This window comes from Sorex fumeus, unplaced genomic scaffold, assembly GCF_029834395.1.
Source record: "Sorex fumeus unplaced genomic scaffold, SorFum_2.1 ptg000063l, whole genome shotgun sequence".
Taxonomy (NCBI): Eukaryota; Metazoa; Chordata; class Mammalia; order Eulipotyphla; family Soricidae; genus Sorex; species Sorex fumeus.
The window spans coordinates 58,318,572-58,336,071 of NW_026606120.1; the positions used below are offsets into that span (position 1 = coordinate 58,318,572).

The 17,500-nt window shown below is 40.9% G+C and overlaps 1 protein-coding gene across 1 annotated transcript in view; it reads right to left on the reverse strand.

The window, feature by feature from the left end:
- Positions 1-9,619: 9,619 nt before the first annotated feature.
- APPBP2 (amyloid beta precursor protein binding protein 2) overlaps positions 9,620-17,500 on the reverse strand; it is a 40,862-nt gene continuing 32,981 nt past the window's right edge. Inside the window, exons 11-13 of the mRNA XM_056127765.1 lie at positions 16,700-16,890; positions 12,684-12,849; positions 9,620-10,216 (exon numbers count right to left, since the gene is read on the reverse strand). Of these exons, the coding sequence (XP_055983740.1) occupies positions 9,963-10,216; positions 12,684-12,849; positions 16,700-16,890 (611 nt within the window). The 3' untranslated portion in view covers positions 9,620-9,962. The remainder of the gene's footprint in view (positions 10,217-12,683; positions 12,850-16,699; positions 16,891-17,500) is intronic.

A 17,500-nucleotide genomic window follows, 5' to 3' on the forward strand; every position in this document is an offset into this window, starting at 1 on the left:
CTCCAGGGACCATATGGGATGCCGAGGATCAAACCCCGGTCGGCCGTGTGCAAGGCAAGTGCCCTACTCACTGTACTATTGCTCCAGCCTGCATTTTGTTTTTATTTGGGATGCACACACCCTGCCATATTCCAGGGCTATTCATAGCTTGGTGATGGTGGAAGAGGAGATGATCATTCCTGGAAGTGCCTGGGAAACCATGCGGTGCCAAGCATCCATCTCAGGCCTCTGGTATGCAAAGCTCACACTCTGCCCCCTGAGCTCTCTCCAGCTGGGGAGACGATGGCAGGAAACCAAGGCAGTGGAAACATGACACATGTGGTGGGTACGTGTCATTGTGCATTTGTCAAACCCGCCCGTGGCCGGCACAGCACCAGGAGTGAAACTTAGTGTAGACTGTGGACTCTGTATGAAAGGGAATAAGGTGTTTCAGTGTAGGTTCCTCAATACAGGGGCCTCCCTGGAGGGAGTTGGGAGGATGGGGAGACTGCATGTGGGGAGGGAACATAGGGAAAATGATTACCGACTGCTCCACCTTGCTGTGAACCCCAGTTTCTGATACCAGAAACCCCTGATGAGTACTGTGTGAGAACCACAGCAACCCTCATTGAACACAACCACCATACATGAACCGCTCCCCACAGCACTCAGGCCAGAGAGCCAGAATCACAACCACAGATGCCTGTCACCCTTCATAGCAACACCAATGAGGGGGAGGGGCAATACCCCCTTTTTGGTTATAATAGTGTGGGAAGTAATGATGGAATGAAAGTTGGCTGAGTGTACATAAGCAGGAATAAAATGTCATACACACACACACACACAGGTAAAGAAATGTGTGGATGGCTAGGAGAAGGCTCAAAGAGCTGGGTGCCTGCCGGGCATGCCTGCCATTCAGGGGCTTCAGTTTCACTCCCCAGCACTTCAGAGTCCCCAAATGCCTCCAGGGTGGTCTTGGTGGTCCCCAACATTGTTGGGCCTGAACCACACCAGGCTGAGGAGTACTGGAGTAGCCTAAATCCCATAAATTCTTGGTAGGCTCAAGACAAGACAGATCAAAGTGCCAATACAGTAAATGTATTATGTTTTGGTTATAAAGTTTTTTTAAATTTTTTAAATTTTTATGCGTTTTGGGTCACACCCGGCCATGCACAGGGGTTACTCCTGGCTCTGCACTCAGGAATCACTCCTGGCAGTGCTTGGGGGACCATAGGGGATGCTGGGAATCAAACCCGGGTCGGCCACGTGCAAGGCAAACACCCTACCCACTGTGCTATCACTCCAGCCTCTAAAGTTTTTTTTTTTTTAAGTATAGTTTATGTATTTGATTTGGGTCATATCTGGCCGTGCTGAGGGCTTACTCCTGGCTCTGCACTCAGGAATCACTCCCGGTCATGCTTGGGGGATGACATGGGGTACAAAGCAAGCATCCCACCTTCTGGACTATTGCTTAGGCCCCTGACTATAAAGTTTTCTTTACACAAAACTTTTTCACACATTTTGATACAATATATGCCACCTCTATGGGTTTAAAAAAAAAAAAAACTCTTGCCACTCTTTACAATAGCCAGAATCTGGAAAAAACCTGAGTGCCTGAGAACAGATGACTGGTTAAAGAAACTTCGGTACATTTACACAATGGAGTACTATGTAGCGGTTAGAAAAGATGAAGTCATGAAATTTACATATAAGCGGTACTACATGGAAAGTATCATGTTAAGCGAAATGAGTCAGAAAGAGAGGGATAGACATAGAAAGACTGCATTCATCTGGGGAACATAAAGTAAAAAAATAGGAGACTAACACCCAAGAATGGCCGAGATTAGTACCAGGAATTTTGCTCCATAGCTTGGAGGCCAGCCACACATGCTAGGGGAAAAGGGAGCTCAGATAGAGAAGGGAGCACCAAAGAAAGGGTGTTGGGAGGATCCTCCCAGGATGGGAGAAGCATGCTGAAAGTAGACTATGGACCAAACATGATTGCCTCTCTTGCAAACCACAGAACCCAAAAGGAGAGAGAGAGAACAAAAGGGAATGCCCTGCCACAGAGGCAGGGTGGGATGGGGGGGATGGGAGGTGGGAGGGATACTGAGATCCGTGGTGGTGGGAAATGGGCACTGGTGGAGGGATGGGTATTTGATCATTGTATAATTGAAACCCAAGCACAGAGCAATAGTATAGTGGGCAGGGTGTTTTCCTTGCATGTGACTGACCCAAGTTTGATCCTCGGCATCACTTATGGTCCCCCAAGTACCACCAGGAGTAATTCCTGAGTGCATGCAGAGCCAGGAGTAACCCCTGAGCATCACCCGGTGTGACCCAAAAGCCAAACAAAAATTTGCTCTTGGGATCAAGTGGTATGGTAGGCATTTGCCAGGCATGCAGTCAACCTGGGTTCAATCCCCGCTTCCAACAGCACCACCCAGAGTGATCCCTAAGTACAGAGCCAGGAGTAAACCCTGAGTATAGAGTGTGGCCCCCCAAAAAGGGAAAGAATTTTCTCTTAGGGGCACTGAAGCGATAGCACAGTGGGTAAGGCATTTGCCTTGCACGCGGCTGACATGGCTGACCCGGGTTCGATTCTTCTGCCCCTCTTGGAGAGCCCAGCAAGCTACCGAGAGTATCTCGCCCACACAGCAAAGCCTGGCAAGCTCCCCGTGACGTATTCAACTTGCCAAAAACAGTGACAAGTCTCACAATTTGTTGCGAGACATTACTGGTGCCCGCTCGAGCAAATCGATGAACAGGAGGACAGTGCTTCAGTGCAGTGCAACAGTGCTAGGTAGTATAGCAGATAGAGAGATTGCCTTGCTGGAGACCAACCTGGGCCTCATTCCTTCACCCAAATGGTCCTCTGAGCTACGCAGGCGATAACAGAGCCAAGAGTAAGCCCTGAGCACAAAAGAGGTATGGCTCCCCAAACAAAAACAAAAATTGCTCTTTCAATGTCAGTTTATCAACCTCATTCTAGGTGAGTTCTTGTGTCTGGTTCCTGGATGGAACCCCTTTTGTATTGTCCTGGGGGTTTGCTTGAAGTCTGTGGAGTCCTTCGCCTAATGTGTGTGTGTGTGTGTGTGTGTGTGTGTGTGTGTGTGTGTGTTTGGGGCTTTGAGGATTAGAGGCTGAGACACCATCTCATTGGTCAGCAGACTGCTGACATTGTTTTCTTGCCAGCCAACAGCAATTGTGGGATTTTAATTCAGTGTCTCTGCCGTGAACCAGGCTAGGGAGTGTCTGGGATGTCACAATCCTGCATCAGTGAGGTTCAAAAATCAATAGGGCTGTCTTGGGGCTGGAGTGATAGCACAGCGGGTAGGGCATTTACCTTGCACACGACCAACCCGTATAGAGTGTGGCCCCAAAAATCGGAAAAAAGAAATTTCAAATGCAGCCAACCCAAGTTTGATTCCCAGCATCCCCTATGGTCCCCCAAGCACCGCCAGGAGTCATTTCTGAGTGTCTGAGCCAGGAGTAACCCTTGTGCATTGCCGGGTGTGTCCCAAAAAGAAAAAAAAATAGGGCTGTCCTGAGAAGCAGATGAGGTCCCGGGACAGCCTCAGTGACTGTCCAGATACATCTCTGCTGTGCTGTGCTGATGAATCGCAGGTTTCCAAACATGGTGGTACCTTCCTCTCCTTCCTGAAGACACTTTTCAATGTCTTAAAGAGCTAAACTCAAATGCTTCCCTTCCCTAACTGCTGAAACTAAGATGCTGTCGGCTGAGGCGTCCAGGTCCCATTGTGGCCCATGCGACCCTGGGGCTAGCGGGCCTCATCCTAACGTTTAGTGATATCAGAGCTTTCCTTTCCTCTTCCTTCTCCATGGCTTCAGCATACAAAGCACACTCCCCAGCCTTTTCAGTACTGTCACGGGAACGGTCTGTTGTAATTTTTTGAGGAACTATGCTTTGAACAGCAGATTTTATAACGCCAACAATGTTCAGGGGTTCTAATTTTTTGCTGGCTACTTAATAGCCATTCTAATGACTTTGAGTTTGCTTTGAATTTTATGGGTTCTCGCTCTCTCCCTTTTTTTTTTTTTTTTTTTTTTGGTTTGAGGCCACACATGATGCTCAGGAAATTACTCCTGCAGGTCCTTGGGAGACCACACAGGATGCTGAGGATTGAACTCGGGTCGAATACATGCAAGGCAAAAATCTCTACCCATTGTACTATCATTCCACCACCTCCCCCCTTAAAAATTTTTAATTGAATCACCATGAGATAGTCACAAAGCTTTCATGATTGAGTTTCATACAATGATTGAACACCCATCCCTCCACCAGTGTAGCTTTCCCATCACCAGTGTCCCCAGTATCCCTCCCACCAGCCCTCACTCCACCCCACCCCTTGCCTCTATGGCAGTTTCCTTTTTACTCTACTTTGGGGCACCATGGTTTGCAATATAGATACTGAGAGGCCATCATATTTGGCTCTTTGTATACCTTCCCCACACACTTCCCTTCCCGAGTGACCCCTCCAACTATCACTGACTTAGCGGACCCTTCTCTACCCCAACTGTTTCTCCCCCAGCACTTGAGGCAGGCTTCCAACCATGGACTATCCAGCTCCCTATCCTGAATTTAAAAGTAGATGTGCATAAACTGGGTATAGTTTGCTAACACACTTAGAAGATGTTGAGTAAACTTTATTTAATAAGAGCACAAGTATGTAAGCTGGAAATAGTTTTAATTTTGCAAATATATGCTTCTATGGCAATTGCTTTAACTAAAATGCTACAGAGGAACTGAGGAAAAGCAACTGTTTTTTTTGTTTTGGGGCTACAGCGAGTGGTGCTCAGGGATCACTCCTGGTGGGTCCGGAGCAGGAGAGTCATCTTGGGTCCTGAGAATTGAAACTATCTCTCTGGCTCCTAAGGCAACCACACGTTTAAGGGAAACATCCCCTGTTTAGAGCCTGATAGAGGAAATCAGTAAACATCACACAGAAAATGGTATCCCATAGAACAGAACAACAGCATGTTCAAAGAAACAGAAACATTAAAAGGTTCCCCTCTCCAAAACAAAGAAAACCCGTTCAAGTATTACTGAAAGTGGTTAGCAATGAAGTTAGAATTAGTACAAGAAAAGGAATTTTGTGTAAGCATGAATCAATTTCTTTGTAATCTTATTTCCTACAACTGTTAAGAGTCATGCTATTTAAACTTTCTTGGTTCATGATGCTTTATGTAAAAAAATTTTTAAAAAGACTCAATTTGACCCACCATACATGAGAAAATATGAGACCAAGAGGCTTATAACGACAACTCTAATTCTACAGTTAGGAACTCAAACCAAGTCAAGGGTTTTCCTCTACTACTGCCAGGAGAATTATATCAGACTTATCACCCATTTTCAGCCTTCTAACTTAATGACTTAAGTCATTAATGACTTCTGGAATAGTCATTAAGACTGTAATACCCCACAATACAGAGTATGCATTGCCTTTTCCAGAGTACTTTCCCTGAGCACCATATCCAGCTACTATTACCAGGTGCCTTCTCTGTCATACATCTCACTTTTCTTGACAAGAGAGGGTTAGTTTTACCCCTAATAGATTCTTGCATTACTTTCTAAAATGCACTCTGCAACACTGAAACAACTACAATAAAAATGGACACAGACACGCTATTACTGCAGGAACACTATTATTTATTAGGTCAATAGTTCATTTTTAGCAATACAAGTACAGAATATATATCACAATGTTGGTTACAAACAATGGTTTAATGGTTACAAGTAATGGTGGGCACTACAAGTTGGTGATAAGGATGACAGGAAAGGTCATTCTGACACACTGAAGAACTGCCTTCAAAAATCTATCCATGAACTTAGGTATTTCTATAGAAATTACTATGGCACTATTATTAGTGGGGATTTTCATGTAGAGTTGTTAGTGACTTGTTTTTGTTTCATTTAGAGCTTTTCCTTTTGAGTCTATTAAGTTAAAATCCCCAGTTGCTTAACAAAGTATAAAAATAGTACTGACCTGGTAATATTTAATAAAATGTAGCATTCATTCACATCATAAAAGTAGAACAAAATCAGTTTAATTACCATGGCAACATATCCCATAAAAGGAATATACAGAAATGAGTAATGTTACACAAATGGTACCTGCAACAGTTATTGACTGACCCAACACTGGACTTGTGCACCACAACCAAGTTTCTAGATATTTATATAGAGCATATATTTTTAATCTTAAATTTTACTTTTGAAAAAAATGTGCACTTCAACAAACTCACCAAGGCCACTCATGCTATAGTTACCTAGAACTGAAATGAAAGGGTTACTTAATAAATCTTAAAGCACACTCCTTCAGATCACCAACAGGGTAAGACCAGTTTTCTGTCTATAACATTCCTGAGATTTGTGGGCAATACAAACTACTAGTGTTTAAGTTGGAGATTAATCCACATGACAGATTAAAAGGAAAAGGACAAAAAATTTCCTACAAACTAAGGTACTAAGGTTCTTTAAAAACCAAGGGGAGACAGACATTGATTCTTAAAGCAAAATAAAATTCTTAAAGTTTATACTTATAAATAAGTATTTTTTCCAGTAGTAATTTTGCCATCCAGGAAAAAACAACAAAAACAAAAAAACAAAAAACCACCCAGCTTGGAAGCAGCAAGGCTACAAATTCTGGGCCAAAAAAAAAAAAGTGGCAGTTAATACCTGCTAGCTAGCAAACCGTTATTTCAATTTGTAAAGTATGGCAAAAGCTTCAAAGGTATTTTAGGTGTTTACTGTTCAGTATTTTATTTATACTCTATGAGTAGCCAAACAGCACTCTTTATAAAATTACAGATTGTGTACTTAGTTTTCACAAAATTATGACCCCTTTCCAATAGGCTAGGAACAAAGATTGTTGTCACATCTCTTTATTTTCACAAATGAAAGCACACTTATACTACAAAGAAACTTCATTTTTAACCAAGCAGACAGACTTTGATTAGAGTTCTAATGTTCCAGGCAAAGTCGGCTTCCAGGACCCCTAAAAACCCAATCTGCATTCTTAAACTCAACAAGGAGTGACAGCCAGGTGTTGGCTCATGAGAGTTCTAACAATTAACTGATGCACTCATTTTGAGTAGCACCATATGTTAGAAAAAAGATGGGTTAAGACGGGGAAAAAAAAAAGCTTAGGGAAGGGCAAGGCTTTTAGCCCTGTTATTTAACATAACTTTGCTAAGCTTTCAGAAAATTGTTTATTGGTGTAGGTCTCCTTACACACAATCACACTTTAGGTGAACATTCTGTGCAAGCTAATGGCTATAGTGAGGTAAATTTCATTCTTCCTATGAGATTTATTTTCCCTAATCTCCTAAAATTATGGTGACATTCACTTAACTTACTGTAAACTTCACTACTGAATCAATTTCATATTTTAAATTATACGGGTATTATTTTTCTTCATTAGAACTAGAAATAGCATATTTAAAAAACTTATCACTACAGAAACTGGCAATTTCTTTTCTCAACCTTGTGTTAACATTAAATCCTAAGGTATGTAATATAGAAAAGTAAATTAAAGCAATGGTAACATGGGAAATTTCCAATTTTTTTTTTTTTAAGAAAACTGCCCTGTGATTCTAAATATGTTAGTTTAGCACTGAGTGTGAGCTTAGCTGAATACAAAATGAATTAGAGGACGGCCTTAAGTCATTTGCTTGGTTTTATTCTAGGAAATGTTTTATGTGCGCGCGCACACACATACACACACACACACACACACACACACATACAAAAAAAAAAGTAATTAAAAAAACCCAAAAACTTCATATGGAAACATAAGTTTCAAAAAATATTTATTGAAAAACAATTCATTTTACCATGACATTCCTATCCACAACATACCACAGGACTCTAAATAACAAAAGTATACAAAGCCTACCCTGAAAATATCTTTGGAGGTATTATATATATAGGCCCATGAGGATAGAGCTAAGTATTTATTAGTCCTTGGTCACACAGACTATTTGGTAATTAATGAAGAGGTGCCTCTTGCATTAGACTGCAACTATCTGGGAGACATAGGGAGGTGTGCAAGTATGCTCTTTAAAAAGTCTTCTTTAAAACAGTCTAATTTATGGAATAAACCCAGGTTTCAAAATCACAGATCTGGGCTTGCTTCATGTCATTAGGTACCAGGTACCTACCCCATTCAATCCCATCTTTAGACTTAACAAACACTGGTTTACAACTAATCAGACTGCAAATAACAGTTTTTTTTTTTTTAAAGATCGTATTTGGGAAGTTAAAAAAAAAGTATTTAAAATTTAACTCATCTGAAATTCTCAATTTTCTGTAATCAATATCGATGGGTAAATTTTACCCCTCCCGCTCCAATAGGCATGTTAAAAACAAAACAAAATAAAATTCAACACACAGTCACTCACCCCCATGTCACTCCCAACAGTAGCCAGGAGCAACACCTCTAACAGCCAAGTCATGGACCCCTGAAAATAGGGGGGAAAACCCTGATTCTTAACTACAGAGGCACCATATAGGCCACTATAATAAGAATTGAGGTAACAGAAAAAAAGACCTTTTTGTTTCTTCCACTGCTACATGTCATAACTTCTGAAATTGGAGCATTACCTCAACTTTAAACAACCTGACTGGCTTAAAAACAAATTAGTGTGATAAATGGATCATTTAGGGATTTTTCCATTTAACTGAATTTCAATAAGATAACTTCTTGTTGTTCTACTTTTACTACAAAAATGCAAGGGTTTCTAACAATATCTGCTTATTTTGTGGCATTCACTTTACCATCGATGCCCACAAACCACACAGGAATCTGAAATCCCCATCCCACGCAAGCTATTCACTGACTAGCCATCTACTTGGTGACAGTGCTGATTAGGGTTACACTGAAAATGATGGGGGAGGGCTGCAGCAGGTAGCTGTAGACTTGCTTCTGGCATTGCCATCTGTGTACCTTGAATAAAGAAAGATATGCCGCAGAAATTGCCAATTTCCTTAATTTACTATTAAATGAATATGATTTTTGCATCGTCACTTTTCATTATACATCTAAATGAATTAATTCTAATAAAACTATGTGCAGGGGCTAAAATAATAATCTAAAGCCTCTGGTCCAAATAACTAACCCCTTTCTACATCAGGCTGGTCCTTTTTAGATCCTCCTGGTCCTGTTAGCAAATGCCACCAGAGCATCTTGCATTGTTGTACCAAAACAAAGGGAAAAAAAAAACCACCCCAAAAACAAAAAAAGCAATCCCAACCCCCCCCAAAGTCCCTCCCACCAAGAAAAAAACCCCAACAACAATAACTCAAAGCATCAAAATTGCTGGTCTATCAGTTATTCTCTTACTTACAGATCAACACTGGTCCAGTTTAGATGAATCTGACAGCTCTTTCCTTGAAATACAGCACAGGCGTAGCTGTATTTCCTTTCTGGGGAAACAGGTGGTCAATTCTAAGTCAGGATGTCCCTTTTCTGTTAGTAGTTGTGTTAACTTTTCTAAACTGCATACAAAGATTTTCCCCATAAAATGTCTTTACAATACAGTATTGAATACCTCCACATGGAAGAATTTTATGTTAAAAATATGTTAAAGTCATCCTTACATAATAAGAATGCAACTCTTTTAAACTCTTAAATAGTTTTATTTAGGGATTCTTTTCTTTCAGGCTTTCTGCAAAATGAATTACTTTTTAAAAAGAAAAAAAAAAGGATTTCCTGTTGTTTGTTCTACTAGGTTGAAAATATGGGCCAGACTACTTATACATGCGATACATGCTGAATATAACTGAATATATGCTTATTCCTACGGATACTCTGCAAGTTAGGGATCACCCAAATAGGGCCAATGGACTGGACCAGTGTTTCAATGCAAATTCCAGCCCCAAAAAAACAACATGGTTTTGATTTCACAGTATGAATTCCCTGGAATCTGGGAAAAGGTAAATTAGTTAGCTGAGGTCTTCCTCAGCAGCTCGGTCCCTCAACATTCTGAGAAATCAGGAAGGACTGCACCACTTCCTCAGTGGATTGGGGGCTGGTGTTGACATCTTCAAGAGCATCGGTCACTGAATACTGCCGATCTCGCAACCGGTTCCAGTTAGACAGAACATTGTGATATTCAAACACTTTCTCGTAATTTCCAATAGAGTTGTAAAGTTTAATGAGACCTCGATAATCATATTCTAGTCCACTGTAGCCTTCACCAAAAAGTTTCTTCCCTGAAAGTAATCAAAAAAGAGAAAGTTCAAATAAGAAGCGGTTTCTGTAAGTTCCTTTTTGTTTGTTTGGGGACTACACCTGGAGATGCTCAGGGGTTACTCCTGGCTCTGCACTCAGGAATCACTCCTAGCGAGATTCAGGGACCACATGGGATGACAGAGATCAAACCTGGGTTGGCCAGGTACAAGGCAAGTGCCCTACCCACTGTATTATCATTCTGGACATTGTAAATTTAATTGTTGAATATTTTACTTTAATTTCTTCGAAGGAATAAATTCAAATCTTTTAGCTGTGCTTCTAGTCCCGTCCCAACTCATACCTAAAATTAATTTTCCCCCCTTTTGTCTAATGCATTACTGGCCTCAGTAGAATAGAATTACAAAATTTCCTACTTTGAAAGGACTGATTTAAAGAAATCTCATAGAAGGATGGCAGGAACTCCCCAAAACAGGGGAAGACGTATATGTTCAAGACCATTAATTGTAGCAATATTTATAACTGTAAAATATTAGAAATAAAAATATGTAGGGCTGGGAGATGACTCAAGAGGCTGGAGTGCACACTTGGCACTTGGATTCCTGGCCGGCATCGGCCCCAAGCTCTGTTGGGAATGATACCTGGGCACATTAACAAGTAGTAGTCTCCAGTACCACTAGATATAGCCCCCACAAAAAAACACATAGGAGAACAGTTCTATCAAGTATGATACAAACATCTATCAATAGAAAACTAAGGGTTCACACAGAGAGAAAGTGCTCAGCTCTCCATGAAGATATGGACTGACTTGATATATTAGATCAAAATTTTTTTTTAAGAAGGAAAAGTACCTATAGCCAGTAGCTTTGGCCTAACAAATAGAAAAAAGAAAAATTTATGTATCTATGTATCTGTGCAAAGAAATATGCAGAAAGGATAAATTATAAACAAGTTGAGACTGGTCACTCAGTTTGAAGGATAGAAAATTGGCAGAAGAAATTAGGGAAAATTAGACATTTTTGAGATTACTTTTCTATATAATTCTTTTAGGGCATTAAAATTCATATACTTTTAAGAATTAAATAAAAACCAAGCCAAAGCAATAATGCAGCGTGTAGGACATTAGCCTTGCATTCGGCTGACCCAGGTTTGACCCCTGGTACCCCATATGGTGCTCTGAGCCTGCCAGGAATAATTCCTGAGTGCAGAACCAGGAGTGAGTTGTAAGCTACCCTGTGTATGCCCTCTCTGTCCCTCCCCCAAATTAAATAAGAATCGGAAGAATGTTACACAAAGATCAAACAGACTTTCAAATGAGTTACTGTGCTTTTAGTACTGGGATCATGTACCTTGTAACTGGATCCCAAAGATATATTTTAAGAAGGTGGAGGTATTGATGAAGAGGGGTGGGGGTAAACTACGTCATGCTCAGGGACTGAAGGGTCACTCCCAGCCTGCAGGTCAACCAGGCCTGCAAGGCAATACCAGGGTCTGCGCATGTGGATCTGCGCCAGTTCTGTGGTGTCAGAATTTAAATGTGGGAGTTGGTGCACACAAAGAATGCACCCTGACTGCTGAGAGCATTCACAAGCCTATGACTTCATACAAATTGTGTGCTTAACCCTTTGAGCTATTTCTCCAACCTAAAGGAACAGCAAGCATGACTTTAGATGACAACTACAGTGTAATTCATTCACATCTAGTTTAAAAATACGTAACCCTGCTTTAAGATGTTAAAGAAAGAGGGAGGGGAACTGAGCATGGGGTTAGTAAACCAGTTTAAAGCAAGTACTTTTGTCTATACCTGACACTATCGTGTTTCTTTTCTGGTGTTTTATTTATTTATTTTTGCAATGCTCAGGGGTTACTTCTGGCTCTGGACTCATGAATTATTTTTGCAGTGCTTGGGGTACCACATGAGATGTCCAGATCAAATCCAGCTCAGCTGTTTGCAAGACAAGTGCTCTTAACCCGCTACTAGTCCCTTGTAAATTTTTTTTTTTTGCTTTTTGGGTCACATCTGGCAATGCACAGGGGGTTAGTCCTGGCCCATGCACTCCCTGGCGGTGCTTGGGGGACCATATAGGATGCTGGGATTCAAACCCATCAGCGGTGTGCAAGGCAAACACCCTACCCACTGTGCTATTGCTCCAGCCCCGTAAATTTATTTCTTAAATAAAAGAAGTAGTAAGAGTATTATTATTTTATACATATACTATTGCTACACCAGGCCCTCCAAGAATCAGAATCTCTCCATCATTATCCCAAGGCCCCCTTTTTTTCCCTTTGACCCATATTTATTTCTTACTACGGCTTCAACATCAATCATCTTAGCAAGATGTTCCAGATAATTTTAAGCCGTTATTGGATATTTTCTTGAACTGTAGATTTACCTTTTTAATCTTAACAGTAACACTGTCACATGCAATATATAAGACATTAACATGTTACCGCTGAACAACTAAGAAAATGTATAAAAAAAAAACATACCGATTGCTATAGATCGCAAATAAAGTTTTTCAGCATTTTCATACTGATTCATATCATAATTATATAAAGAAGCCAGATGTCCTACTGAAAGGGCTACTTCATAATCTTCTTGACCAAGAAGTTGCTCTTTAATCTGAATTGCTTTGATGTGCATTTCTTCAGCTTCCTGAAAAATAAGTCATATCAATTAATTTTTTTGTATGTTGACAATTCTGAACCTTTGTCAATGGCAAAGACATTTTATAAATGGCATACAATAGAGAACATGCTCCAAAAATTCCCTTTGGGAAGTACAATTGATTTTGAAAAATGCAGAAGCTAGCAGTATATCCTATTCCCAAAATGATAAAGAGGAGGGAGCAAAGAATATAACAGGTAAAGAGTTTGCCTTGCATGCAGCCGAAGTGGGTTCAATCCCTGGCACCAGTGATCCCTGAGCTCAGAGCCAGGTATAGCCAAAAAACAAACAAAACAGAAAGAAAAAAAAAAAAAACCCAACCAAAAAACCAAAAACCAAAGGGACAGGGAGATAGTACAGTGGTTATGGTGCATGCCCAAACTTGTCACGTGCCCAAACTGGATTCAATTTCTGGCATCACATGGACACCCCAGAGACTGATAAAGAGTGGCTCAGATAACCGCAGGACTACAAGGTCAGCACTATAAGGCCCAAACACAACACCAGCCTCGGCTGTGAATCACTGATAGGGCCCCCAGGGTCACCTCAGTTTTGCTTGGGAGATACCCTACACACCTTACCTCTGCCAAAATAAAATACACACGAAAACTTAGCTATACTTAAGTTGTTAGAATCCCATGAAATTGGGGAGAGAAGTTTAAGATACTTGCTCAAAGATGATATATAAACGGTCAAGACACATGAAAAAAAAAAAAGCATTCATCAGGAGTCAGAGCGATAGTACAGCGGGTGGAACATGTGCCTTGCAATGACCAACCCAGATTTGATCCCCAGCATACCATACAGTCCCCCAAATCCCATAAAGAGTTATCCCTAACTAAGAGTAAGCCCTGAGCACCACTAGGCATGGCCCCTAAACAAAAAACAAACAAAAAAGTGTTTATCATCACTGGTTATCAGGAAAATGAAAATGACTATGAGACAACACCAAATACCAGTGAGAATGGAGTATATCAAAAAGGAAAAGAAGTACTGGTGGGGATGCAGTGAAAAATGAATTCACAAAATGACCACTGGTGGGGATGCAATATGGTCCAGCCCTTATGAAAAATAGTACGAAGACTTTTGAAATAATTAAAAAAAATTAAAAAGCTTCCATATGATCCAGTGATTCTACTCCTTGGCACCTATCCCAACACACAAACATAAATTTGTAAAGATCCATAAAATCTGTGTTTACAAGGAAGCACTATTTACAAAAGCTAAAAACTAAAAGTGACCTTAGTGGCCCATAACTGATAAATTGATTACAATTTTTTAATACTTTTGTTTTGGGGCCACACCTGAAAAGGCTCAAGAGATCACACTGGTACTGGAGACCAAACCTGTGTCTGTATTGGTCGTGTGCAAAGCAACCACCCGACCTGCTGTACAACTTCTCTGGCCCTGGACTCCTAAAGCATAAAAAAAAAAAAAAAAAAAAGACTCAGGGGCTGGAGTGATAGCACAGCAGGTAGGGCATTTGCCTTGCATGCTGCCAACCTGGGTTTGATTCCCAGCATCCCACATGGTCCCCTGAGCACCGCAAGGAGTAATTCCTGAGTGCATGAGCCAGGAATAACCCCTGAGCAATGCCGGGTGTGAACCCCCCCAAAAAATATAAAAGACTAAATCTTGGGGCCAGTGATGCAGTTCAGGCTCTGAGTTAAATCCCTGATACAGAATTTTTTTATAAGATGACATGTTTCTTTTTCGTAAGCAAGGATGTTTTACTGAAACTTATTTACTGAAAAGATGTGAGGGGAAAGAGAGGGAGAAGTTAATTTTCGAGCAAGAGCACAGGCTTCTCTAAAATAGAAGCAAATAAAATAGGCAAGCAAAGAAACATGGAGACAAGCAAGCAAGATACAGGTTCAAGGGAGTACACAGGCTTGAAGAGTGAACTGAATCTTTACTACAATTTAGATGGGCACCATGCTAAGTGATAAGGAGAAAAAAAACAGTATTTCATTCATATGTAGAATATAAAGAAACAAAGATACCAAACAGAGAATGGTCAATGGACTGGGAGTGGTGGTATGTGTGTGTGTTTGGTGGTATCTGTGGGGAAGAAAGTGGTCGTGGTTACGTTGTGTGTATTGAGAAGAGACCTGAGATAGTGGGGATATTAGCACTCTGATGGTGGGTGTGACACAGTAGTACTGTAAGCCTAAAACTTTAATACAAAGTTATGGGAACACAAATTTTTTGATTGAAGGGAAAAAGGAAGGGATGGAGGGAGATCCAGAGACAGCTTAATGGGCTGGGGATAGAGAGCTTGCCATCCACCTACGGAGTGTCAGGGATCAAACTCAAGAATTTGTGAATGCAAGGCATATACTCCATATGGAAGTTCTTCCTTTAATTGCTTTAGAAGTCTCCATACTGTTTTTCGTAAGGGCTGGACCAGATTACGTCCCCACCAGTAATCATTGTGTGGGTCCATTTTTCACTGCAGTCCCATCAGCACTTCTTTCCTTTTTGATACAGGTCTCTCCTCATAGGGGTACCTTGTTCAAACCTCAGCACAATATGGTCCTCTGAGCACTACCAGGAAAAATGCTTGAGCACTGATGTGACCCCCGAAACGAAAACATTAGGGAGTGAGGAAATAGTACAAATAGATGGAGCGTATGCCTTGCATTCACAAAACTTTTAGTCTAATGCCTGGCCACCCATACATAGTCCATTGAACAATGCAGGCATAGTCTTGGTGGCCTGGTCCCTGAGCACTGTTTGGGATTCCTACTAAAATAGAAGTTTGCACAGTTACTGTGCTCCAAAATCTAACTAAATCCTATTAAGAAACACTGTTTTAAAATGTTAATTTACAAGGGGGCTGGAGTAATGGTCTAGTGGATAGGGCATTTATCTATCCAACTTATATTCGACTCCTGGCATCCCATATGGTTCCCTGAGACTGCCAGTGACTCTGAGTGACCCCTGAGCTCAGAGCCAGGAATAAGCCCTGAGCACCACCATGTGGAGTGGCTCAAAAAACAACCAAAAAAAAAAAAAAGAAAAGAAAGAAAAATCCAAAATATGGGGCTGGAACAATAGTACAGCAGGTAGTGTTTGCCTTAAACGTGGCCGACCCGGGTTCGATCCCCAACATCCCATGATTTCCTGAGCACCACCAGGAGTAATTCCTGACTGCAGAGCCAGGAGTAACCCCTGAGCATTGCTGGGTGTAACACAAAAGCCCAAAATAAGTAGCACTGTAGCACTGTCTTCCCGTTGTTGCTCGAGCAGGAACCAGTAACGTCTCCATTGTGAGATGTGTTGTTGCTGTTTTTGGCATATTGAATACATCAAGGGTAGCTTGCCAGGCTTTACAGTGCGGGCGGGATGTTCTCGGTAGCTTTCCGGGCTCTCTGAAAGGAGCAGAGGAATCGAACCCGGGTTGGCCACGTGCTCTCGGTAGCTTGAGTATCTCAGGATACTCTCGGTAGCTTGCTGGGCTCTCCGAGAGGGATGGAGGAATCGAACCCTGGTCAGCCGCGTGCAAGGCAAACACCCTACCCGCTGTGCTATTGCTCCAGCCCGCAAAATGAGTAAATAAAAATTAAAATAAAACATTTTAGTTCTTTTGTAAAAGTATGAATTATACCCAGACATCTTTCCTTGACTCCTGGCCTGTGGTGCTGGGGGTGGAGACTGTTGTGGAGGTTCGAGAGAGCCGTCACTATGAGCTCTGTCTCTAGCCCCCGTGTCTTCTGACAATTGTATCTTAACAAACTGAATTCATGTTAACTGAGAGAGATGTAGACTTCTGTACCTCAGATTAGGTCTTAAAACCCAAACAATTAATGGGAAATTCGAGTAAACATGTCTCTACCTTAAATTTTCTCATTGACTGATAAAGTCTTCCAAGGTTTCCATAGTGTTTTGCAGTCTGTACATTAAATTCCCCAAAAGCCTTTTTAGCTAGTTGGAGTGAAGACAGGTGCAAATCATGAGCTTCTTGAAGCAGCCTCTGTTCAGTTTCTTTATTATGACAGTCAATTGCAATCTCCTCTAAAATAAGTGCTGAGTAAGAAAACAACAAAATTAGCACACTTCTGAATGGTCTACTAAAGCTACAAAGAATAATTTAAATTCTAGAAATTTTCAATGTCTTCAGAAATGATTAATTATGGTTAAGAACTTACAAAGACCAAAGCAGTTCACTTTAATAAAGAAAAACACACTGTGCAGGGGGTCATTCTATTTTGTAGTTTAATGAATTTAAGAAAAATAATGGCATACATAAAATTACTATGCAGAATTTCTATTTTGTTAGACTGTTATACACAGCCAATAAGTTGATTTCATAAAGCAGATGGAAGGATGACAAGAAAGAAAAGGCAATTTTTTTCAAGCCGTAAAACTTGATCAAGGAACAGTGTTGAAAATTTTGAAATCTTCACAAAATATAACCTTTACTCAATCATACTAAAAGAACTGTTTTCCTCCCACTCGTCATCTAAAATCACTAGGCTAGAAGATAGTACAATTTAAAAGTCTTGACATTTTCTAAGAAAACTGTCCAAGTAAAGAATAAGTTCACTACAGCATTTTAAATGAGCAAATGGTTAGAGATGAGATTAAAAACATTAGAAAAAAGGATATATACCTACATGTATTGACATGGGGAAAT